The sequence below is a fragment of the Suncus etruscus genome, chromosome 2 (assembly GCF_024139225.1).
Source record: "Suncus etruscus isolate mSunEtr1 chromosome 2, mSunEtr1.pri.cur, whole genome shotgun sequence".
Classification (NCBI taxonomy): domain Eukaryota; kingdom Metazoa; phylum Chordata; class Mammalia; order Eulipotyphla; family Soricidae; genus Suncus; species Suncus etruscus.
The window spans coordinates 85,459,941-85,484,982 of record NC_064849.1 but is presented as its reverse complement, the minus strand read 5'-3'; the positions used below and the strand labels follow the sequence as shown (position 1 = coordinate 85,484,982).

The 25,042-nt window shown below is 51.0% G+C and overlaps 1 protein-coding gene across 1 annotated transcript in view; it reads right to left on the bottom strand.

Moving 5' to 3' along the window:
• The window catches only part of ANKH (ANKH inorganic pyrophosphate transport regulator), a 99,030-nt gene continuing 73,988 nt past the window's right edge, over positions 1-25,042 (bottom strand). The window contains exons 5-12 of the mRNA XM_049768261.1: positions 22,760-22,930; positions 20,781-20,915; positions 17,374-17,466; positions 15,223-15,318; positions 6,169-6,298; positions 2,269-2,392; positions 1,980-2,079; positions 1-248 (exon numbers count right to left, since the gene is read on the bottom strand). Of these exons, the coding sequence (XP_049624218.1) occupies positions 135-248; positions 1,980-2,079; positions 2,269-2,392; positions 6,169-6,298; positions 15,223-15,318; positions 17,374-17,466; positions 20,781-20,915; positions 22,760-22,930 (963 nt within the window). The 3' untranslated portion in view covers positions 1-134. The remainder of the gene's footprint in view (positions 249-1,979; positions 2,080-2,268; positions 2,393-6,168; positions 6,299-15,222; positions 15,319-17,373; positions 17,467-20,780; positions 20,916-22,759; positions 22,931-25,042) is intronic.

The following is a 25,042-nucleotide window of genomic DNA, read 5'->3' as shown; positions in this document are numbered from 1 at the left end:
CCTGTGTCCATGTGCACCGATGGCACTGAGGGGGCGCCCAGTTTCCGAGCATGAATCCCCAACAATGAACCGACGTCTTCTCTTCCCGGAGCAGCCTCCGAGAAGACAGCAGGAGGGGATCCCGAGAACGCCACCTACTCGTTCTCCTCCCTCATCTCCACCACGTCGGCGCCCTCGTCGGTGCCAGGGATGTCGGTCATGGCCGAGTCCTCCCCCTCGGCAGCCGCGGTGCTCTCCGCCTTCTTCTTCTAAAATCAAGATGAAGATTTGCTCAGTGGGATGTCGGATGCGCCTGAGTCCAAAAGACCCCACTTGTGCAGCCAAAGAAAGCCTCCTGGTGTGAGGCGCCCTCTGCCCTCCTAGCCCACAGCCCACCCGGGACAGGCCCTATCCACACCAGAGAAGACAGACGCAGGAACCCAATACAGAGCTGTGGGCTTCCTGGCAGACCAGCCTGGTTTCTGGGTCCCGCCCAAACTAGCATCCATCATTCCTGATGGGTGTGAGCCTGAGCAAACCTGGGCACTGTGGCAGTGGCCACCCCTGCGGGCATTGGCCTCCTTTGCCTGGCTGAATGGGGAAGATGTGACAGGGCTGACCTATTGCTCAGTGGGAACCAGAAGCACCCCTACAATCAGCCAAGCTGGGGAAGGGCCACAGCGAGCTGGCAGTGGGTGGGTAGAGGCTGGATGTGTAAAAGGTGTGGAATGAGTGGTCGTATGTGTGTGTGTGTGTGTGTGTGTGTGTGTGTGTGGAGTGTAAGGGGTGTGGGGTGTGTGTCCCAAACCCTTTTGTGGCCATGTCTCCTGTGTCCATGATGAAGTATGTGTGCTGTGTGAAGATGTTGTATATGACATCTCTGCATTGTGTGTTGCTGTGATGTGAGTGTCATATGCAGTGAGCGGCCTGTTATAGGAAGTGTCTCTGTATGCACTGTTGTTAAATCACACCTTGCTCTATCTCTTATTTCTGCATTTTCTTTGAAACCAAAACGGGGGAGTTGTTGGAATAACTGGTTTCACATTGCTCAGAATAAGTTTCTGCTTGTGCTTGTCCCTCATGGACTGGAAGCACTTCTGGATTGGTCCCTTACCCCTACCTGTTCTCCACCCATGGGGCTGGTCCTGTTCTTCCCAATAAAGACCCCAGAGAGGGTCAGAGAGACTGCTTCCTGTTTTGTCCCACAGCTAGCCTGCCTGCCTGCCTGCCAGTACCCTTGTCCTGCTTGCAGAGAGCTTGTGAACCTGTTTTATCTCCCTAACCTGGTGTGGATTATTTCTTGTGTCGGTGTTGCTTCCAGACCCACGGTGAGACTTGCACTACACATTGTGTCGCACACACACCTGCTGTATATTCATGTCATATATACTGTACTCACCAGTGTGTTGTACACAAGGTGTCCGTGCGCCACACTGTGTTGCATGGGTGTGTGTTGTGCATCTGTGTTGGATGCACTGTGTGCGTGCCAATGTACTATACTTAACGTCTTTGCACGCACCGTATGTGTTATGCATCTATATGCACATGTGGGGATACATGTGTTAAGTGCTGCGTGTGCTTGCATGTTGTGCCCGACAGCGAGGCCCGAAACCAGCCCAGTCCCCGGGCACTGCACCGTGTCAGTTCCGCTGATGCTGATGACTCTGAAGGAACATGTGATTGAGGTGTGTGTGGGAAGCATGTTGAGTGTGCTGTGCATGTGTGCAGGTCGAGATGGGAAGGTGACTCAGTGGCCGTAGGTATAGACAGTGTAGGTGGCAGGTGGGGTGGGGGTTACGGGGTTAAGGGGAGGTTCCTTCAGGCTATGGTGTGAGAGAACATAGGTCTTGGGTTCGATGGAGGGCGCACAGGCTGGGTGTGTCCTGAGGTGGGTCCCTAGAACCACTTTCCCAACAGGACAGGAGTCAGGGCCCCACAACCAAGGTCTCCTGGCCTTAGGGATGTCTCTGCACTCCCCAACCTCGTCCAGGTCATCTCACCTGCTTCCGGTACACGTAGCAGGCAGCGATGGCCACCATGGTAGACTCGCCCACGAAGCCGGCCAGGAGGGATCCCACACCCAGGGTGGCGCCGTGTACCCTGCGGGGAAGCACAGGTCAGGGAAGGTGCCTTCGAGTTCCTCCTCTCTCTGCCCTCACTCCATCATTTCCCTGCTCAAGGTGAGCTCTGCTGGGCGGGGGGACCCCAAAAGCGGGGAGCCATAGGGCAGGCCCCCCACGAGAGACCCGCTGACTCTGCACAGACCCCGGCGCCCCCCGACAGACTCACCCCAGGTAGGGCAGAACCACGAGGCTGGTGATGAGCACGATGATGCGGAGCACAGAGCTGGGAGCCAGCACGAAGGTCTTCTTGAGCGTCATGAGCCAACCAGTGAGGTGTGCGCGTACGGTCACTATGGTGGAACAGTGGGGGCTCAATGCTGCTCTGACACGGCCATGTTCCCAGAACCAGGATGCATCATGGTGCTCCCCAGAGCCAGGATCCCATTGGTTACGCTCCCTAAACCACAAATCCCACGAGCCACAATCCCACTGGTTGTGCTCACCAGAACCACATCCTATTGTGATGATACCCAGAATCACGGATTCCACTGGCCATGCTCCCCTGTGGTCTAGCACCGTGGTTACGTATCCTGCAGGCCATGAGCCCCATAAGGCAGATACTGCACCTGCTGTGAGCTCTCTCTCCGCTCTCTCTCTCTCTCTCTCTCTCTCTCTCTCTCTCTCTCTCTCTCTCTCTCTCTCTCTCTTCTCTCTCTCTCTCTCACATACACACACACACACACAAACACACACACACACACACACACACAGTCAGGGCCTCTCACTGTCCTGCCAGGACTCCTGCTGCTGGGGCCAGCACCTCTCCGCTTGGTCCCTGCACCATCAGACAGTGGCAGTAGAGCCCTCATCCCCTCCTGTCACCACCTCATCCCCTCTTGCCCCCATTGTCCAGCTTCATCTCAGGGAAGAGGCTGGAAAAGCCAAGGCCAAAGGCTGCCCATTAATTAGCCTTTGGGTGAATGGCCAAGAAGGGGCATCCTGCTTCCTCCAGGGGAGGGAATTCCTGGCAGGTGGCAAAGACCCCCTATAATTAGAGCCAGCATCCCTGCCTCTATCCCACAGACACAGCCATGGGGCTGGTTGGGAGGAAGTTCGGGGTCCAGGTGTGTCCCTCTTTTTCCCAGGGTGGGTGCTGTGTCGAGGCACTGACCACACCTGGGGTGTGGGCCCAGAGCACACTAAGTGGGTTCCCATGGTGGGCATGTAATGGGGGCTAGTCCTGAACCATCTGTGCAAGTGTGTGTGTGTATGTATATGTGTGTGAGTGTGAGTGTGTGTTGAGTGTGTGTGTATGTGCTCAAAAAAAAGCACCAGAGTCTTAGAAGTTGAGTCCTCCTCAAAGCAAGCTTGGCTGGTATGGGACATATCATTTGACCTGCCCACCATTGTCACCAGGCAGTTATTTATTTATTTATTTATTTATTTATTTATTTATTTTTGGGGGGTCATACCCAGCAGTGCTCAGAGATTACTCCCAGTGGAGAAATAAGTGCCTGGGATTGAACGCAGGTTGGCCTACTCTGCTACTCTGCTATCCTATCTCGGGACCCTCTCTATTTCCTTTTTCTTTTTTTTGTAGGTTTTTTTTTTTGGGAGGGGGGCACAGCTGGTAATGCTCAGGGGTTACTCCTGGCTATGTGCTCAGAAATCGCTTTTGGTTTGGGGGACTATATGGGACGCCAGGGGATGGAAGTCCATCCTAGATTAGTGCATGCAAGGCAAATGCCCTCCCGCTTGCGTCATTGCTCAGGCCTCAACATTTCCTTTTTCTTTGTTGATTTTTTGTTAATTTTGTTGTTTGTTTGACTTTCATTGGCCACACCCAATAGTGTTCAGGGGTCACTCCTTGCTCTGCTGCTCAGGGATCATTCCTGGTGGGCTATGGGATGCTGGGGATCAAACCTGGGTCAGCTGCATGCCAGGCAAACGCCCTCTCCTCTGGGCTATTACTCTGGTTTATCTCTCTAATTTCTTACCCTAATTCTGGTGCACTTGGTAGATCAGATCTTCTTGGACTGACTGAGATGAGTGTTTTGGCAGTTCATGGTGGAACCAGTTACATCATGTGCTTGGGCACAGAAGTTTACGAGGTACAGAAGGAGGTGTGGGACCAAGACCTTCCACCCTGCTGCCCAAGGCATCCACTGTCCCAGTTTGTTGATTCTTCCAGAAACATCCTAGCTCCAAAGCACTGACTGGCCAGGAGCTAGAGTTCCCGACATGCCTGGGGACTAACTTAAAGACACAAAACTTGCACCCCACTCTTGCCTACATTGCAGTGTGGCCCTGTTCCCCTACATGCAACCCCAGAACCCTGCAGCTGGGTGTGAACTCCTTCTAGACTCAACCTGCCCCAACCCATGTTCTCTCCTCTCCACAGTCCTCACAGCACATCTCCAGATTTGAGCAGTTCAATATTTGGTTTATTTTATTTAATTTTTTTCCACACCTGACAGTGTTCAGGGGTTACTACTGACTTTGTGCTCAGAAATTACTCCTGGCAAGCTTGGGGGACCATATGGGATGCCAGGGTTTGAAAAAATAAAATTAAATAAATAAGAGGTTATGAGAGCCAAAGCTATATGCAAGGCAAATGCCCTCCCCTGCTATAGCTTTGGCTCTCATAACCTCTTATTTATTTTATTTTATTTTTTTTTACAAACACACATGGGTGCCTTATTATCCAGGACTAAGAATTTCTCCCCCATGTAGAGGTTTCCATCAGGAGTGAACCTTTCTGCTCTCATGCCCAATGTGAGACATGCTTAGAGGCCGGACTCCCTTCCTCCAACTGTGTAGAAGGACTGTCTGGGAAAATCCCAATGTTGACCCAGAGGACCAGAGAAATAGTCCAGTGGTAGCTATGATACTGTATGCAGCTAACCTGAATTTGATCTCTGGTACCCCCCTTAGGGTACCCAGAGCCCTGCCAGGAGTGATCCCTGAATGCAGAGCCAGAAGTCAGCCAAAACATACTAAAACTTTCAAATGATGACTCATAAGGCAATTCCTTCCTTCTGCTCTGGACCCACTGGAAAAGGTCACCGGCAACTTTCCAATCCTTGGGAAATCTCACATATTTGTGTTGGGACATGATTGCAAATCTTTCCCAAGAAAGAAGTCAAGAGCACTGGGCCTCAGGGAGATGAGAAATTTCTTTTACACTTTTTTTCCCTTCCTGGTTATTAGGCTTCACCTGCCCTAATAAGGTCAGGGCTTACCCCTGGCTCTGTGCTCAAAGGCCGTTCCTGGGGGGACCCTATGTGGTGCTGGAGATGGAACCTGGCTTGGCTGCAGGCAAGGTAAGCACTACTCACTGTGATCCCTCTCCAGTCCTGCCTCTTCCTCCTTTTTTGGGGAGTTTTGGGCCATAGTCAGAAGAGCTCAGGGGTTGGTCCCAGTTCTGAGTTTAGGGGTCATTCCAGGCTGTACTCAGATGCCAGGAATTGAACCTGGGTTGGCCATGAGCAAGGCAAAGACCCTTCCTGCTGTGCTATTTCTTCAGCCACGCCTTCTTTTTTTAAAAGCGATTTATTTCCAAATCCTATCGATGTTTTCCCCCAAGGTTCATTACTAATAATTTCCGTGGGATTTCTTAATATTTTCAGTGACTATTTCTTAAAAGAAAATGCTGGCAAGATTTCAATAATTAATTTTTCTTTTTATAACATCATGATTTCCTTCGAGGCTATGTCATTTGGAATAAATTCTTAAAGTGAAAGTTTCAGGATTACTCTAATTTGATCATCAATAAAAGCCTCCTTGTGTATTATAGCTCATCACCTTTATTTACTTCACTATTTTTTCACCTTCCCTTCCTTCCTTCCTTCCTTCCTTCCTTCCTTCCTTCCTTCCTTCCTTCCTTCCTTCCTTCCTTCCTTCCTTCCTTCCTTCCTTCCTTCCTTCCTTCCTTCCTTCCTTCCTTCCTTCCTTCCTTCTTCCCTCCCTCCCTCCCTCCCTCCCTCCCTCCCTCCCTCCCTCCCTCCCTCCCTCCCTTATTCCTTTCCTTCCTCCCCCTTCTTTCCTCCCTCCCCCACCTTCCTACTCTCCACCCCCCAGGGTCTACCACCTGTCCACATGCATGGCAACCTCCATGAACCCTCACCTGGAATGGGGAAAAAGGAGAAGATGCGTAGGGGGACCACACAGAGTTCTGCGAAGGCAAAGTCAACCCCGATGATATCGATGAGGATTTTCTCGGAGACGTTAGGGGTCCAGAACATCACGAAACAGAGCTGAGGGGGGAAGAGACAAAGAAGAGTGGGCAGAGAGCCAGGTGGGACATGGCCTGAGACTGAGAATGCAGGGTGAGAGACGAGTAATTTCTTTGTTTCAGGGCACCCTGGAGACAGGAGGCATCATGTGTGTCCCTCCTAGAAGCCCATGGAGAGCGGAGGTACTGATTCCATAGATTTTACAAGAATTGGAAGACGTTGTTATGGGAGACGGTGCAGTGGGGAAGGCACATGTCTTGCATTTGACCACCTAAATTGGATCCATCACCCACAGAGCCGGAGCACAGTCTGTGCATTTTGAGGACCCACTTCCATCCCCTGCACATCACAAAAATGAGTCCCAAAACCCAGCAAGGAGTAGACCCCATAGAACTTTGGGGTTCATGACCAAAGCCTCAAACAATGTTTCACTAGAATTCGAAAACAAGGGCCTGAGAGATAGCACAGCAGTAGGGCGTTTGCCTTGCATGCAGCTGACCCAGGATGGACCTGGGTTCGATTCCTGGCATCCCATGTGGTCCCTGTCCCTGCCAGAGCACAGGGGCTCTGAGCACAGAGCCAGGAGTAACCCCTGAGCAATGCCACTGGGCGTGGCCCCAAAACAAAAAACGAACAATCAACATAATTAGAAAACAAGAGTATTCTTTTCCATGTGCACACAGTGGAATTCCCTGAGAACAGCTGAAATCACACGATCCTGCTTTCTGAGTGAACTAAGGCAGCCCAACACCACCCCTTACACCCTCCGACAGAAACAGCTCAGCTACCTGAGTGTGAACCTGATTCAACTGCCAAGTCACCAACTTTATTTCATATCTTCAAGTCCTGGACCATATAAGACACCTCAAAAAATATTCTTTTTTTTTAATTTTTGGGTCACACCTAGTGGCACTCAGGGGTTACTTCTGGCTCTGTGCTCTGAAATGCTTCTGGCAGGTTCGGGGGAGCATATGGGAAGCCCAGGATTGAATGTGGGTCTGTCCCAGGTCGGCAGCGTGCAAGGCAAATGCCTGGAGTGCTATCACTCCAGCCCCAACACACCTCAATATTCTATAGTAGAGTCAGCCCAGTTGTATCCAAGGAAATGTAATGGGAAAGTTCCATCAAAATCCACCAAGCTCGGGATGCCTGAAGAGTAACTTAACACAAAGGCTCAACCATTACCAACCACAGCCCAGTATAACCTTAGACACTGACTTTAGTAATACCATGGAGAGAGAGAACAATTGTTTCCAACTGACCTTGGGTTGGTCTAAGCTCTGATCATTCCACATTTTTTTTTTTGTTTATGGTTTTTGAGTCACATCTGGTGGCTCTCAGGGGTTATTCCTGGCTCTGTGCTAAGAAGTTGCTACTGGCAGGCTTAAGGAACCATATGGGATGCTGGCTTTTGAACCGGGGTCCATCTTGTATTGGCGGCGTGCAAGGCAAACGCCTTACCACTATGTTATTGCTCCAGCCCCATTCTGCTCGTGCTGTAATGTGATATAAAGTAAATGCCTTTGTGCCTGCAAGGAGGCAGGCTTGAGTGGTGGGTGGGAGGCTGGGGACACTGGTGAAGGAAATTGGCATTTGAATATTTAATGCCTGGACTCTATGTATTTTGAACAACTTGGTAAATCACAGCAGTGTTATCATAAAAATAAAAAAAGAATAAAGAGAGAAATCACATGACCTGCTGCAGTGCAGACAGATCTGGAAAGCATCATGGCCGAGCAAAGTCAGACAGAAATTGCATGTGGATTTAAAGAAACAGAGCAGGAGAATAACAACTTCCCAAAGGCACCGATAACATGGGAGTTGGAGTCCAGTGGGAAGCAGCACATTAAGGGGAAGGGGAGGTGGGCCGGGGAGGGGTCATTCTGGGAGGGAGATTCTGGGAGGGGGCACAATGATCTTCAGGAACCCCTAAACAGTCCCGTCAACCACACAGAGCCTAAAGAAGAAAACAGGTGGGCAGGAGGAAAATAGGAACACAAGCAGACTGGGGGGGGGGGGGCAGAGGGAAAAGGAGGGGGACACCAGTAGAAGGAAGTGGACCTGGGCGAAGAGATTGTTAGGACAGGGACATGGCATGCCTGACACTCGGTCCCCTGCAGCTCTGCAAATCTTGGTGCTTCCATTCTTAAAAGGATGTCCGATTATTAAATTAAAAATTAGGGGCCAGAGAGATAGCACAGTGGTAGAGCATTTGCCTTGCACGCAACTGACCCAAGACAGTCCAGGGTTCAATCCCTGGCATCCCATATGGTCCCCTGAGCCTTTCAGGAGAGATTTCTGAGCATAGAGCCAGGAGTAACTAAAAAAAAAAAAAAAAAAAAAAAGTTAAAAATTAAAAAAAAGAAATGGAGAAACAAAAATCATGTTTCTAGTCAACTATAATTTTAGCACCACAAATGATGATCTAATCTTTTACTACTATATGTAAAATTACTTTAATATACTGTAGTTAAGAGAGTACATTCAAACATTTTTGAAAAACTAGTTTGAATAAAGTATTGGTGATTGAAACTGTTTTTATTACATATTCAGAAAATCATAGTGATGGCTAATAAAACTGAATATAATAATAATAATAATAATTATAATAATAATAAAAGGGATGCCAGATCCCCATCTGCAAGTGATAAAACTGGAGCTCTTTCTTTACCAGGTCTGTGTGCGCAGGAGCACCTCCAACAGCAGGGGGTGCCAGGCACCTGGAGTTTGTGGGCCTGTCTGTGGATCCTCTGGGGCTCTCACGGATTGGAGCCTATTTCTTGTGCTCTGGGGTGGGGGAGTTCCACAATTTAGTGGGAATCGGGCCTCAGGGGTCAGATGCAGAGTCCATGGCCATGATAATCGGCCTCAGTCAGGGTGATGGAGCTAAGTTTTATGTTTGATGTTTTGGAAAATTAAAAACAAACAAATGCTGCATGAAAGCCTCGAGGGCCAGCATCAAAGTCTACAAGGTGGGGGAATACAGACCAAAATTCAGGTCACAAATTCAAATCCCCACTGCTCCAAATGCACCAGCCATGAAACCAGGGCTGTGTGTGCCACAGAAACAGGCAGGAAGGCCGATGAGTGACACGGTCAGGCATGGTCTCAGCACCAACAAACAGCTTGAGGGGAAGGAAACAAAACCCGTAAGCCAAGCCCTGTTGTCCAAAGCTTGGAGGCTGACCCTGCAGGAGTCTCCTGGGAAAAAAACTGCTTTATCCTGACTTCTTGGGGCTGGTAGGTTTGTTTCTTTTTTGGGGGGTGGGTGGGTGGGGAGGGTTACTCCATGTAGTGGAGCATGGAAAGTTTTGAAAGCCAAGAGGAGGGTACTGGGGAGGGATGAGATCCCTCCAACCCCCATTACCCTACCCCATCCATTATCTGCTACATCCAGGGCCCAAGAACAATGCAGGCCATCTCTGTCTCCGTGTCCATCTCCAAGTCGGCCGCAGGCTGGGCAAAGGCAGAAACAAAGGCCCACACAGGCCTCCCTCTGTAGGGACCCAGAGCCCGCGTGGTACTGGGGTTCAGGCCAGGGCTGGGCTATGGCTCCCGGGAGCACCCATAGACAGGGAGGGGGGGCTGAAGCTGGTCTTGAAACTGAGCCTGGCTGGGCTCAGTGGCTTCTATTGAAGCACTAGGATCGTGCTGGGTTTGGGCACATAGAGGGGTCTAGACTGTTTCCCAAAGTGGGTTTTTGCTCTGGGGAGGGGCGGCATTCAGCCAGTGTAGGGGTGCAGGACCGACCTCAGGGTTGTTTTGTGTACTTGGTTATAGAAGAAAGGTTTCTAAAGGGAAGATGTTGATATATTTATTTATATTTACTTATTTATATTTATTATTATTATTATTATTTTTTCCTGGAAAGGGCTCACAGGCTGCCAATGCCAGGGACCTCTGCATTAGACCCGTGCTCCCTTTCTGTGATGTCCCATGCTAGTCTATAGGTCTCCTAGCTAGGTTCTGTGACCCTCCTCACTTTATGTTATCTTCTACCTGTGACCCCTTGAAATATTTTAGGGCACTCCCAGGACTCCGCTGCTCTGGTCTGGTGGAATGGGGACATGGGAGGGCTGGGCCTGAGCTTCGGGGAGGGAGGGGCAAGGCCAGACAGTGACTCTCCCCTGTGCGGTCACCTCTGTCCTCCTGGACAGCAGTGCCTTGGATGGAAGAGCCGTAGGGAACTTGAGAGCAGGTGACAGGGATTAGGGGCCTATAAATACAGCCCCAGTGCCCGGGCTGTTCCCAGGGACAGGCAGTTTCTGGGGGTGGGGGACAGTATCTATGTTTGGGTCCTGGGCTGCTTCCAGGGCACAGAGCAGAAGAAATGCCTCTGAGATGAGATGAAGCGAGCATGGGTCCAGAGAAATGCACCCCAAATTTCCACTGTAGCTGCCCTTTGTAACTTTCCTTTCAGGTGAGTTTCAATTGCCTTTATAGTTCTTACAACCCCAACTCCAGTTGACATCGCTACTAGGGAGGGAACATTTTTGGAAAGCCACATTCAGCAGTGCTCAAGGGTTACTCCTGACTGCACTCAGGGATCACTCCAGGTAAACTCAGCACACCATATGGGATGTCAGGGTTTGAACCTGGGTTGGCTGCAGGCAAGACAAGCTCCCTAACCTCTGTGCTATCTTTCTTTGTTTTTGTTTTGGTTTTTCGGCCACACACAGGTGACGCTCAGGGTTTACTATGTGCTCCGAAATTGCTCCTGGCTTGGGGGACTATATGGTATTCCAGGGGATGGAACCGGGATCTGTCCTAGGCTAGTGCAGGCAAAGCAGAGGCCTTACCATTTTCACCACAGCTCCAGCCCCTGTGCTATCTTTGTGGCTTTGGCAATTTCATCTCGGATTAACATACCATGCTGGGTCAGTCAGTCCACTCACGGCCTCTCTTTTGCTCTCACCAAATGGAAGGTGTTAGAACTCTTTTCATGGCTGCATGAAGGGGCAGAAAGGTCACTATTCCCAGACCCAGCGGCTCCTCTAACTTTCTGCTTTTTGGAAACTCCAAAGAGACTGCTGAGGGCAGGAGAATAGAACTTACATTTGTGTGTACATCAGACATATAAATGTGTTGCAGTTTGAAACCCAAATCTCTACATCAAGAAGAGTTTCCGACATGGTTTTCACAGGCAATGGCAGATGCTGAACTCAGTGTCAGTGCTGAGAAAGGCCAGTCACGAGGGAGTGTCTGGTGTCAGGGCTGAGAAGAGTCCCTCTGTGTCCCCCTGTTGGCCTTTGCATCCTTTTGAAAAACAGACAGCAAGTACTGGAGTGATAGCACAGTGGCAGGGCATCTGTTTTGCATGCGGTCGAACCAGGACAGGCCTGGGTTCGATTCCTGGCATCCCATTTGGTCCCCAAAGCCTGCCAGGAGAGATTTCTGAGTGCAGAGCCAGGAGTAACCACTGAGTGTCATTGGATATGGCCCAAAACCCCCAATAAATTAATACATATTTATAAAAAAAGAAAGAAAAGCAGTTAGCAGTGCTGGGTCCCGAAGTTCCCAGCAGTTGGTTGACACCATCTATCCCAAAGCCCCATTTTCAGTTTTCATTTTCATTTGATCTCAAATGAAGAATGAGTCCTATCTAAAGAACTCCCAAACTGAACAGTGACAACACAGTAACAATAACTCCATTAAAATATGGGGAGAAGGGCCGACCAGACAGTCCACTAAAGACAGACAGGTGGACAGAGGCACGTGAAGAAAGCACTCAGCGTCCCTCTGCAGGGATGTGAGGAGCTAGCTACATAATACGAGAGACGTCACCCCACCAAACTGGGTCTCACTGGAAGTGGCAGCAACGTTACCCTTATTGGAAGAAGCCTGGGGGGACTTTTCAAAGGCTTAAGAACAACCACAGGACCCAGGAATTCTGCTCTTCACTGAAGGACTAAGAAGCCAGAAAGTCCACACACTTGTGCTCATCACAACACCACTGGCAACAGTCAGGATGTGGCAACTCCCAGCAGGGATGGACAGAGACGGCATAGTCTTGCCCACCTTAATGGAAGACTATGAGAAGGAAGGAACGACCGCTTTGGGTCACCACGAGGATGGAACTAGAGGGAGTCGTGCAAATAAACCAGACATGAGACCCTCCAAGCCAGGAGATAAGGTCCAACAAAACCAAGCCCTGGGATTCCTGCCAGAGAACTGAGGTTCCCAGAGGAGCAGGGCATGTGGGGACAGAGGAATCCAGCACATAGGGCAACACATGGCCACTGGCGCATGGTAATATGAAGACGTGTGAACCTGGTCATCTGCATAGCAGAGGGACTGCAGATATCAAAAGCCAAATTGGAAAAAGGAACCAACCACTCTTGACCTACTAGTTAGCAGGGATTGAAGCCAAGAAGTGATATCACAGTGGGGAGGGCGTCTGTTTTGCATGAAGCCCACTCTGGTTCCAATCCCAGCATCACATATGGTACCTTGAGCACTGCCAGGAAAAAGTCCTGAGCACAGAGCCAGGAGTAACCCCAGAGCATAGCTGGGTGTGGCCCCCAAAATAAACAAACAAAATACCTTTGGGTTCTGAGTTAATGAGGCATCACTGGAGTGAAGGAATGAATGCAAGGTCTGGGAGCACAGCTAAGGCGGCTGAATGCTGGATGCAAAAAAGTAACCCTTTGACTTTCCTCTTGCCAAAATGTCTTACCAAGTGGCACCTCAACTGACGACTGCTGTTCCCGGAGCTGAAACCAACATGAGGCCAGCACAGAGGCCAGTTCCCCCTCCAGAGCCCTGATCCTTCTCACTGCAAACAACCCCATTCAGAGGCAAGGAGGAGAGGGAGAGGCCTGTTCTGGAGTTTGTGATTATCGACGAAGGTTAAGTCCCTTGCCCCTGGGTTTAACTAGCTGGCCTTCAAGGTTATTTCCAAACAACCTGAGCTCCCATTTGGACAGTGAACGGGGGCCCTGGGAATGTTTGCCTTCCCAGTTCTAGGGTGAAACTCGGGGCCTCAACCTCTCCAGGAACTGGTATAAAGGCATGATTGGTGGCCGTGAGCTGGGGACAGAAGGAACATTTCTCGGCCTGACCTGACGGGCTCCGGCTCCGGCACCAGCTGGGCCGAATGATTCAGTAGAGAGACAGCAGCAAAGAAGTGGCCTGAAATGGCAGAGCCAAGAGCCCTCCCCTGACCTCTGACTTTCCACATGGATGAGGTCACAGGCACTACACTGGCCTACCAACCGGCCCCACCATTTTCCACTTTCCAGACATTGAACGTGGCCTCCAAGAGGCGATTCTATTCCGGGAACAGAAACCTTCTCTGTTTTTCCTACAACCCTCTTGGAAAACAGCTGTCAGGTTGTTGGGGTGTTTTGCCTATATTTTAGGGAGCCATGGAAAACCTTGCATGGCAGAGCAGAGAGAAACAATGCAGACTGGGCGTGGGGTGGCCTGGGGTCAGCGGCCATTGGGGAGCGAGTAGAAATTCTGGGGAGATGGCCTGCTTGCTGCCACCCCATTTCATGAGGACCTCAGATGGGTGGCAGGATGAGAATGGGGGGGGGGTGACAGGATGTCTGAGGTCACCAGAAGGGACTCTGGGGGGGTCTCAGATGTGTTTGGAGATGGTCATGACTCTTTCTTCCTATGCTGGACTCATGAATCAGACAGGAAGAAACTGGTGCTGATAATATTGCCATGGAAAGTTCAAAGGACTAGGGCAGACAGATGGTAGGACATTTGCCTTGCGCGAAGTTGACCTGGGTTTGATCCCAAGCATCCCATAGGGCCTCCTGAGCCTGCCAGGAGTGATTCCTGAGGAGGAACCCCTGAGGGTTGCAGGGTGTGACCCCAAACGAAACCAAAGTCCAAAGTAGGGTGGGGTGTGCTATAAAGCCCCTCCCCATATTTTTCAAGTCATGGGCTGAATGGTTCTGTAATGTTTCTGGACTCACGTAACTCAACACCACTTTGGTTCTTACTACTGGGTTCTTGGGATGACAGTTGCACCCTCACTGGCCTTTCTGCCACATGCCTACACCATGCACAGTGAAGGTCTATATATGAATTCTCTCACTTGACTTCTGGAAAGGTGAGGCCACAAAGCAAACCATCCCAAGCACCACTAGACCATTTATCCTCCTTACTACACCCCATATTCAGAATTCTGGAGATTAGGAACGGATCAGGAGGCCTAGTCTGTTTATTATCACCACCTCAAACCGGCTTGGAAAGCACTTTCTGCATATTCCGCACTTTATGCCTATACTGAATTAGCCATTATCTAGATGCTGATTTAGCTCTGCAAGCAGAGGGACAGTGAGAGCTCAGGTCAAAAATAAGGTCAATATTCTTTGCTAAGGTCAATTCTGGTTCATAGCTGTGTTGCCCACGATCGCTCTGGCAGGCTCAGACACGCCGACACAGCAGAGGGAGCTTCCCCAGGGTAACCAAAAGCAGGTCCGATGACATTCCCAAAGGAGCAGGGAAGGCTGTGCAGGGAATTCGGGGTACCTGGTAGCGCACTGGCCACTCGAGCAAGAATGAGAGTCCCTGTTTTCTTTTTCTTCTTTTCTTTTTTTTGGGGGTGGGGCACACCCAGCGGTGCTCAGGGGTTACTACTGGCTCTGCATTCAGGAAACGCTCCTGGCAGACTCGGGGGACCATATGGGATGTCGGGGATTGAACCTGGGTCCGTCCCAGGTCAGCCACATGCAAGGCAAACGTCCTACCACTATGCTATCTCTCTGTCCCAGAGAGTTCCTGTTTTCATTGTTAGTGTAGTGAACTGCCAGGAATCATCCAGAGGAAGGACGACAGTTCCTGGACCCCACGGGCAAGAAGTCATTTTCCCAGAGCTGTTCACTCACCACTAGAACCCCCTATGATAATGGGGTGTGAGATTTTCAAAACCGACCACACCAAAAGCAAAGGCAGTGGGAAGGCAGGGGGGCCAGAAGGCCACTACTCACCGTCAAAGACAAGGCCATGCACACGAATGTGAACTTCTTGATGTGGGCAGCCGTCACTGTGTTGCTGGTGCTCACCGCCTTATTGCTGGGGTTGTTCTGGGGGCGAAGTGGAGGGCAGAGGTTAAAGGGTCTCCCTTTACCTCATACGTGCTCATCAGGTACAGAGCTCTTAGGGGGTTCTGGCTTCCTCTGCTGCACTAAAGATCAAAGGTCAAGGCCAGCTCAGGCGGTCACTGAGTCACACAAGTATCAGCCTCTGGACATGGACATGAACCATTGGGACAGTTTTCCATATGAGCCCCTGCCCCAGCACTGGTGCCATGGCCCTGAGACCCAACTCCTGGCATCTCTCCAGGGGCATGACCCTGGCTCTCCTCCTTGACCTCCCCATCTGGGTTATAAGTTCAGTGGGGGTGCTATGGAGCTTGGGGGGATCTGGCCCCCACCTGGGCTTTCATTGGCTCTCTCTTACTTCTGGTTCTCCCTCTTTCATGACACCTCCACACTTTCCACCTGATGCTTAAAGTTGCACCTTAGTTGTTTTTTTTTTTTTTTTTTTTTGGGGGGGGGAGTTACTTCTGACTCTGTGCTCAGAAATCGCTCCTGATAAGTTTGGGGGGACCATGAGATGCCGGGAATCGAACCTGGGTCCATCCTGGGTTAGCCGTGTGCAAGGCAAATGCCCTACTGCTATGCTATCTCTCTGGCCCCCCTCTCTCATCTTTAATCTCCAAATCACCCGGAAGCACTTCCTGTGGTACCCACACAGGTGCCCACTTGTGGAAGATTCAGGGTGTCAGAGCCCTGGGCAAAGTGTCTGAGATCAAGGGCAGACGGTACACCCTAAAGTTCCTTGTACAACTCAACAACCACCTTCCTGGGGGCAGGGAAGGGGCTGGAAACCTTGGGCTCTACTGCTCTTGGGCCCCAGAACAAGATGAGATTGCCTGGCTCACGGGGGCATCCTGGGGCTCCATTTCATCCCTGGACACACTCATAAAGCCAGGAAAGTTTTCCCGAGGACAATCTTGGAAGGGGCCCCTCACCCAGGTTTGGGGAGTGCAAGAAGAGGCACTTGGCTCTACTTTCTCCAGCATAGATCAATGCTTTTCTGAGTCTCCTATCACCACCAGAGCCTGTGTAGGGGCAACTGGGATGTGCACGGGTGGCCCACAGGGCTGACCCACAGGGGAAAATGCTGCTCCTGGAGGGGAAGAGAACACTTTTCTTTTGATCTCAGTGGAAGGCACCAGCATGACACCCATCTTTTCTCCAGCCATAACTTTTTTGGGGGAGCCACACTCAATGGTGCTCAAGGATTACTCCTCGTTCTGCACTCAGAATTACTCCTGATAGGCTCGGGGGTGGGGGTGGGGGACCATATGGGATACCAGGATGGAAACTGGGTTGGCTGCAGGCAAGGAAAATATCCTACCACTGTGCTATTGCTCCGGCCCAAACACTCTTGGAATCTTGAGTGGGGATGGGACACGTGGAACTCTCAGCAGCTCCAGAGCTGGAGCAAGGCTATTGCTGATGGCCTTAAGCCCCATTCTGGGTAGGGAGCACCTGTGGAAGGTGGTGAAGAGAGAAGCCATATCCCCAGAACCACCTGCAGCCATGACGAACGCAGACTGCTAGTATGGTCAAGCTGCCTAACTCAAGGGCCATAGCCCCATTTCAGGGGAAACTGTGCCAGCCCCGTAGGCTGATACTACAGTTGAGGCCTCCGCTAGCTGAACTTCATTTTGACATGGGAAGAGCTGGAAGCCACATCCATTATGGTGTGTGCTAAGGTTTCTGCCCAGGAGCAGAAACAGCTGTTTTCATCCCACAATGGCCAGCCCAGTGCCTCAGCCCTGTGTCCAGGAGGGAGAGGAAGGGTTGGGGGCTAAGAGTGAGACACATGGGGCAGCCTGGAAAGATGTGAAAGCTTATGTGTGTGGTGTGTGGTGTGGTGTATGTGTGTGTGTATGAAGGTAGAGTGTGTGCGTGTGCTCATGCCTGTGTGAACATGTCTGTGCATATGTGCCTGCACAGTTGAGCCTGGAATTCCAGGAGCTCCCCTGCATCCCGATTCCCCTCAGTCCTTGGCACACAAACTTCAGATCCTGTCATACTTGCACTCTTGGGGCCCCATGCGGCTCTTACCTTGTCGAAGGCCGGATAGACGGCACGAATCTCAGTCAGCCAGCCATACGGCATATGGCCCACCGGGTATGTAGCTGTCAGGATGGCCACGGCCTATGAGGGGAAAAGACAGAGGGGTGAGCTGGTGACTGTGATGGGTGCTCCGGGGTCTGGCAGAACATTCTGCCGGGGGTGGGGGGAATGCTGATAGACTAGGCGAGGGGGACATGGCCTGAGGGACCCCCTGAATCCTGGTGCCTGGGGAGGGGGGAGCCAAGGGTGCCATCATAGGCCATTTCCGTGTAGCCTCTACCTAGTACACACCCTTCACTCCCTGTCCTGCCACTCTCAAACATATGTCCCCACCCAGTTGCGGGCTCCTAACTACCTTCAGGGGGACAGAGCTGTGGCCTGGGGACTGTTTGGTCTTTTCGTTCCAGCCCATCTGTCTGTCTACCAGGAGGGCCCAAACCCATCTTCTAAGAAATTCACATGGAATTATTTTTGCTTTTTCTTTTTTGGGTGGGTCCACACCCAGTGGTGCTTAGGGCTTACTCTAGGTTCTATGCTCAGGGGTCACTCCTGGTGGGTATCAGAGACCATGTGTCATGCAAGAGATTGAACCTAGGTTGACTGAGTGCCAGGCAAGTGCAGTACCCACTGTACTATCTCTCTGGCCCTCTACTGGGACTTTTAAAATTACAGTTGCTGAGGTATAAAGCAGGGGAGGGAAGACCCTGGGCTGACAGGAATGAAGTGGCAGCAAAAAGGAAAGCCAGAAAGACTTCCAAAGAAAGCCCCCTCCCCCCCCCAAAAAACAACAAAGACGAAAAAGAAAAAATTCATGTGGATTTCTTAGAAGCTGGATATGGGCCCTTCTGAGTGAACAGACCGATGGGGAAGCTGGGCTGGATGGAAAAGGCCACACAGTACTTGCCTCATACGTGGGCTGAGAATCCTCAGACCACCAAACATGAGCTGGGGTTCTGGGAAAGGAGGTAGGTGTCCAGAGACTGGAGTGATAGCACAGCGGTAGGGCATTTATTTGCCTTGCACGCGGCCAAACAGAGACAGACCCAGGTTTGATCCTCAGCATCCCATATGGTCTCCTGAGCCTGTCAGGAGTGTAGAGCCAGAAGTAACCCTTGAACGCAGCTAGGTGTAACCCAAAAACCAAAAAAAATCAGGTAGGTGTCTGGTTGTCGGAACTTAAGAATGCCAAATTAGGGGTGGGCATCATCTGAGGCCCCTCTCATGCCCACAGTGGATCTGTGAGAAGGAGCACCGATGCAGAGGTCTGCCTGCCACTCAGGCAAACTCAGGAGATGCCAGCAAAGCTCTGAGCCATGGGGTGAGTATTTAGGGGCTCAGAGGGGTGGGAAGAATTCAAGCAGGCAGCTGGTGAGTGTGGAGGGCACCAGGTATCTGGACCAACAGAGCTGTCAACGCTGTATGTTCAAAGCCACCCGAGGTGACCTTGAGCATTCAATGCCTCCCCCTCCACCCCTGCCCCCAGGAATAGACAAGGCAGGAGGCTGCCAGCGGCTGGTAATTTACGGGGTGTTTCCAAGCTGCTTCCCAGGCTGTGGAAACTGGCAAAAGTGAGTGGCCAGGGAGGAGGTTGGTTATGGCCAATTCCAGTCTCCAAGTTCTTCCTTATGGGATGGGGAAAGTGACAGTGAGCAGGGGTCCTGGGGAAGTACCCAGGCCGCAGACCCTGAGCTGGATTTTGGATTCATTCTCTGAAGGGTAGTGGAACAGCAAAATGTACTCGTTCTACTGTCTCCCCAACATCTGGGAGGGGAAAGAGGGGGCTGTGCTGTGTGGACACAGTGCAGATGTGTCAGACAACTTCAAGGGTCAACTTCATTCCTCCAGTGTGTTCAAGACCAAAAGCATTCTCCCCAGCTGATGACCAGAAAAGAACAGATCCCAGGCTGAGAGACTTAATTCCATTCCAACAATGCTTATATAGGACAAGAGGAATTGGGATAAGTGCAAAGTGGCAGGGCCAGGGATATAGCAGGAGGACAGCTAAAGGGGAGTGAGGCTCCAGGGCAATAAACATAAACTTTGAGACTTAGGGATGTCTTAGGAGCAACACAGTAGTTGAAAAGTGGCCTGTGATCTCCCTTAACCTGATATCTTTGTGAGATAGGAGGGATGGCCTGGAAAAGCCCAAGAGTGACTAATCATGGGGAGATGGTGTCCTTCTTTGTACTGTCCTTCCCATCTCTGGAGCTGAGTCTCTGAAGTTTTTATCTCAAGGAGAATCCCTGGAGCAGCTGTTCTACGGAGTTCTGTCTGCCAGGTAGTTTGGGATCAGATTCACTGGGGGAATCCAACACCAGATATGTCACATGATCATGGGAGAAATAAGTGACCCTTATTCTGGGAGTGGCAAAACCAAAGGGCTTGTGAAGTTATGCCAGGCCCAGCTGGTTCACCCAGGATGAAGAATAAACAGGGCAGCGATTGATTATGGCAGAGTCCTGCGGCCCAACCCCTCCCCCCCAGGGCTTTTACTCTCGGCTGCAACATGGCCTGGCCCCTTCCTCCATCTCAGGGGTCTTTTGGCCATGTGCGAGCCAGTACTCAGGCCTCCATGGTCTCTCCCAAGACTTACTTGCTGACACCCTTGACAACACTCTTGGAAAGTTCGTTTTAGAGTTAACATCTCTCCCCACTCCAATGGACACACCAATGCGATGACTGAACCCAAGGACCCAGAAAACCCACATCCATGGTCACCAGACACTGTGCATGAAGGATCCATACATCTGCCAAACATGAGTTCTTCAGGGCTTGTGTGTGCTGAAGGTTTGGTTTAATAGTTAGGACATGGGCTCCAAAGCGAGCAAGGCCTGGCACCTTTGCAATGCATGCACTGGTACTGCTCAGGGACCTGAGCACCACTGGGTGTGACCCCTGGTGGATCATGGGTTCCAAGCAACACCCTATTATCTGGCCTTAGCACTGAGCCAGCAGCCAAGTGGGCTGAGGACAGCTGGGAGCGAGCACCATTGGCAAAATTAATTGGAAACACCCCATAAATCACGCCCCAAAAAACATAGAAAGATGCATGTGTCACCACTACTACGGAGAGCAAGAAAGGCCATTGGGGTAGAAATAAGAACATCTGGATTGGAAGAGCAGAGTCAGCTAGGGAGGGCTAGGGCTCTTGTTTGTCACGCTCCCATGGAGGACAGAGCAGATATACTTCCATAACCATAAACATGGCTAGCACCTGAGTGCAACCCTCCCTCATACATCTTCCCCATGTGGCCGTAGCCCCCGCCTTGCTGGGTGGGGGATAACATTTACGGTGGGAATGTACAAACTGAACCGGACACGGATCTGCCCAATAGCAGCAGAACCCCTTGCTTGGGTAGCCCGGAGGACAACGTCCTAGAATAACCTCTTCTTACCTCTGTAGCTGCAGAGCTGCCGCCAAGGTCTCGGGAGACGAAGAGGTTGACGATGGGCCTGCTGATCCTCTGAGTGGCCAAGATGAGCGCCAGGGGCCACCAGAAACTCAGCATCTTCCTGATGGTCGCGTCTCCCTGAGGCGAGAACACAGATGAATCCTGCCCCGCAGTGTCACCAGCAGAAACCCCACAACCCACATCACTGTAATACCCCTGTGACACCCCAGAAGCAGTAATAAAAGGGCTATGCCCTTTTAAGAAGGCCCATAACTAACTGCTATTGGCTGGCAGTTGGCTGGGGTTTAAGTATAAAAACCTCCAGTTGTAGAGCTGCTGACTGGTGAACTATTTCTATTCTTTTTTGTTTGTTTTGGGGCCACACCTAGCAGTGCTTAGGGATTACTCCTGACTCTGAAAACAGAAATCACTCCTGACTTTTCAGGGACCATATGAAATATCAGGGATTGAACCCTGGTCTGTCCCTCGTCAGCAGCATGCAGGGCAAATGCCCTACCGCTGTGCGCTCTCTCTCTGACCCCACTGCTTCTATTCTTACTGATAATTGTTGCTGGATTTCTGCACTCTTCAGCTGCACTTTTCTGGACAGTTTTATTCTTTTGCTTTCTGTCTCTTCTTCTTACTTGGTCCTTTATCTGACCTTACCCTGGTCCCAGACCCAGCTCTTTCTCCTCTCGTCTGTCTCTCTCTCTCGGCCTAGGGGTTTGTCATAAGGCTCCTTCGTGGCCTTTCTACACTCCCTGCTTTATTAAAATAGGTCTCAAGAGAAAAACCTTGTTAGAGACTTGCCTGCTCGGCCTCTGGCAGGCGAATGGCCTTAAATCTGATACCCCACCTTCCCCGGTTGTGCCCATCGCAGAGCAACTCCTCATGAGACCAATTCAACCCAGGGGACACCCTCTGCTGACTGGCCACAAATGACAAGGAACCTTGAGAGTGTGGCCGGAAATTAACCTGATGCTGATGAGTCTCTTGGATTATCCAAGCCCACGTTTCAACTCAGGGGGCTCCAGACTGTTTCCCAACCATAACCAAGGCAGAGCCAACCCTGGGGAAGAGGTTTGAAACAATCTCATTTGCTTAAATCATCCAACAGACTAGCTAGAAGCCAAGTCACTATGAAACAAGTCTCAGAAATAAAATATTCGGTAATTTGTGTTGGAATCACTCAGCTCCGACATGTGCTACTTCGTGGAGTACCAGACACACCCAGATAGAATCAGAGGTTTTTATTCCCTGAGCTCTAAAAGCTGCCAGGGTTGGGTTTCGAATCAGAAGCTCAGTGTTCACTGACCGAGGTGCATGGAGTTTCTAAATCCATCTTTCATGAGGCAGCCTGGCTTTGATGGTTCTGTTGATTTATTTTTGCTTTTTTGGATAATACCTGGTAATGCTCAGGGAACCATATGGGATGTCAAGGATCAAATCCAGGTCTTCCTTCTCTTCCTCCTTCCTTCCTTCCTCCCTCCCTCCTTTCCTTCCCTCCCTTTGTTTTTCCCTCTTTCTCCTTCCCTCCTTCCTTCTTTCATCTTTCCATAATCTGTGCCCAGGGCTCACGTGGTACCATGTGGTACCATGAATAGAACCCAGGTCAACTTGACCTCTTTATTCTCTCTCTGGCCCCCTCCATCTATCTCGATGGCTCAGGCCCTTCTGCCCTCTCACTGGGGTTTGGCCATGCCTGGCACTTGTGCCTCTAACCGCTGCCTCCTTATTGGCAGCAGCCAGGAAACTGAAGCTCCTGCCCTGATTTCTCCATGGATGGGAATTGTGTGTGTCCCAGCACAAATGGGGACCCAGGGCTTGGACCAAGCAGTCTGGCCACTCGCCAGGACACCGAAATACAAGGATGGTATGTTTCAAGGATCCAGGCTCACAGGGCACAGTGACCAGCAGGTCTAGAGAGGGGGTGTCCACCCAGCTCCCCCTCTGTGGCCGCCTAGCCACATGTCTGCACCTACCCCCAGCTCGGGACCGCTGCGATCGGGGATGACATCGTGAACGTTACGGTAGTAGCCGAGGCACAGGGTGGTACAACGCACCAGGGCGCCCATGTACAGCGACAGGATGGGGATGAGCAGTGGCTCCCGGCACTCCAGGTGGCTGTGCAGCAGGATGGCCACAAAGACCACCTGCGGAGACAGATAGACAGATTGGCGGATGGGCAAACAGACTGGGAGACAGAGAAACACAAGTCCCGAGCATACGAAGAAGGGCTGGGCTTCATGCTTTCAGGGAATTCAGGTCTGACTCAAGTCGAGGTTTGGGGATGGGAGGCAGCTACAGTCAACAACTGGGCAGCTGTGAGTTTGGAGAAGAGGCTGGAGTCAGCCAGGGTGAGGCCAGTCTGTACTGGGCTCCTGATGCCGCCGGCTCTCTCAGGACTGGTGGGGCCAGTCAGGAGGGCACATAACTCTGTTTCATACTGGTACCCCTTGAGGACCAGTGAAAAGGTGGATGCAGGCACCGTTGTGGTGGAGCTCAGGGGAACACGACAAAGAGAGGCACCAATGTAGGGACAAGCTAAGCCTATTTATTTGGGGGCCACACACAGCAATCTTCAGGGCTTACTCCTGGTTCTGCACTTGGTAACCACTCCTGGTGGTACCCAGGGGACTCTATGGGATGATGGGGATGGAACCTGAATCAATGTGGACAAGACAAGTGCCTTCCCCACTGTGTTATGGCTCCAGCCTTGAGAATATATTAAGCTTGAGATGATTAACACTTAACACTCAATCTTCAAGACAGCAGGAAAGTGGATTATTTGTAAAAGGTGGCCCAAAGCAGAGAGGTTCATAGTAACAGGCCAGGAAAGTCTGTTCAAGGTCTGGGATGAGAGGGAGGAAGCTGAGGGACCCTTGCCCTTGCCCCCCTCTGGAAGAAATACTGAGTCCCCTCTGATCAGAGATGACAAAATGACATCTAAGGTCCTTCGGGAATCTCTCTGGCAGTCTCCAGGGGTAAAAGAGGAAGGAAGAGGAGGAAATGGGCAGGAGTCTGAGTTCAGGAAAAGGACCCCAAGAGCTCCAGGGAAAAAAGGTCCCAGGCTTCCTGGCCCTTCCATGTTGGGGGCCTGGGAGGGGCTGATGCATCCCAGCAGGCCTTGCTGGGCACAAACACAGCCCACATTGAGAATAACCCCTGACCGCCCCCTCCACAAATGGGGTAACAGACCATGCATTGTGAGCTCAGACAAGGCCACTGGCCAAGGCTGTTTGAGACCCAGGGGCCACCCTAAAATGTGTGAGTTGTGACTCAAACAGCCCTCGCATGCAAAAGCCCCTCCAAAGTAAAGGTCAGTGTCTCAGCCATGGGATTAAACTCCTGCATCCCTGGTCAGGCTAGCAAGAGTATACATGGGCTATTATTATTACTATTATTATTTGTTTGTTTGTTTTTTGGGCCACACCCGGTGGTGTCCATTTCTGTGCTAAGAAATCACTCCTGGCAGGCTCGGGGGACCATATGGGATGCTGGAGATCAAACCTGTGTTGGCTGCAAGCAAGGCAACACTCTACCCGCTGTGCTATCACTCTGGCTTTACATGAGCTTTTAAAATCATGAAGGGTTGGGAGGGCTACACCCACGCACAGTGCATATAAGCTGGGTCCCCTCAAAACTCACTGTCAAAGGGCTGGCACAACAGCAAGCTGGGAAAGCATTTGTCTTGCACACAACCGACCTGGGTTCGATCCCCAGCATCCCATATGGTCCTCCGAACCTGCCAGAAGTGATTCCTGAGCACAGAGCCAGGAGTAAGTCCTGGGCACTGCCAGGTATGGTCCCAAAACCAAAAATGAAAGTAAATAAAAAAGCAAAACACAACAAAATAAGTTTCTCTTGGGCCTCACTAAGATGAAGGCACCCAACTAGTTCATGATCCCACTATGTGTTCCAAGACTTTCTGTTCTATCCTCGCCTTCATTGAAGCCAGAATATAGAAACTCCAATGGGGAATCCATTCATGGGAGCGGATTCTTCCATGCCAATACCAGCTCCATCGTTGGCTTACTGGGAAAGCCAGGCAAAGGGACAGAGCCCTGTAGCCAAGCCCACAAGCCTCAAAGGTCTGTGGTGTTGCATCCTATAGAGAGGAAGGGTGTGTGTGGTGGTCCCCTCACTTTCATGTGCTAAGAAACACTGGTTGAAAACCCAGAGACAATGTCAAGTGCTAATTTTCAGGGCAGAAGTGTGAACTTGAGAATGGAGTCAGGCATCGCTTTCTTCTTCCTAGAACTCTG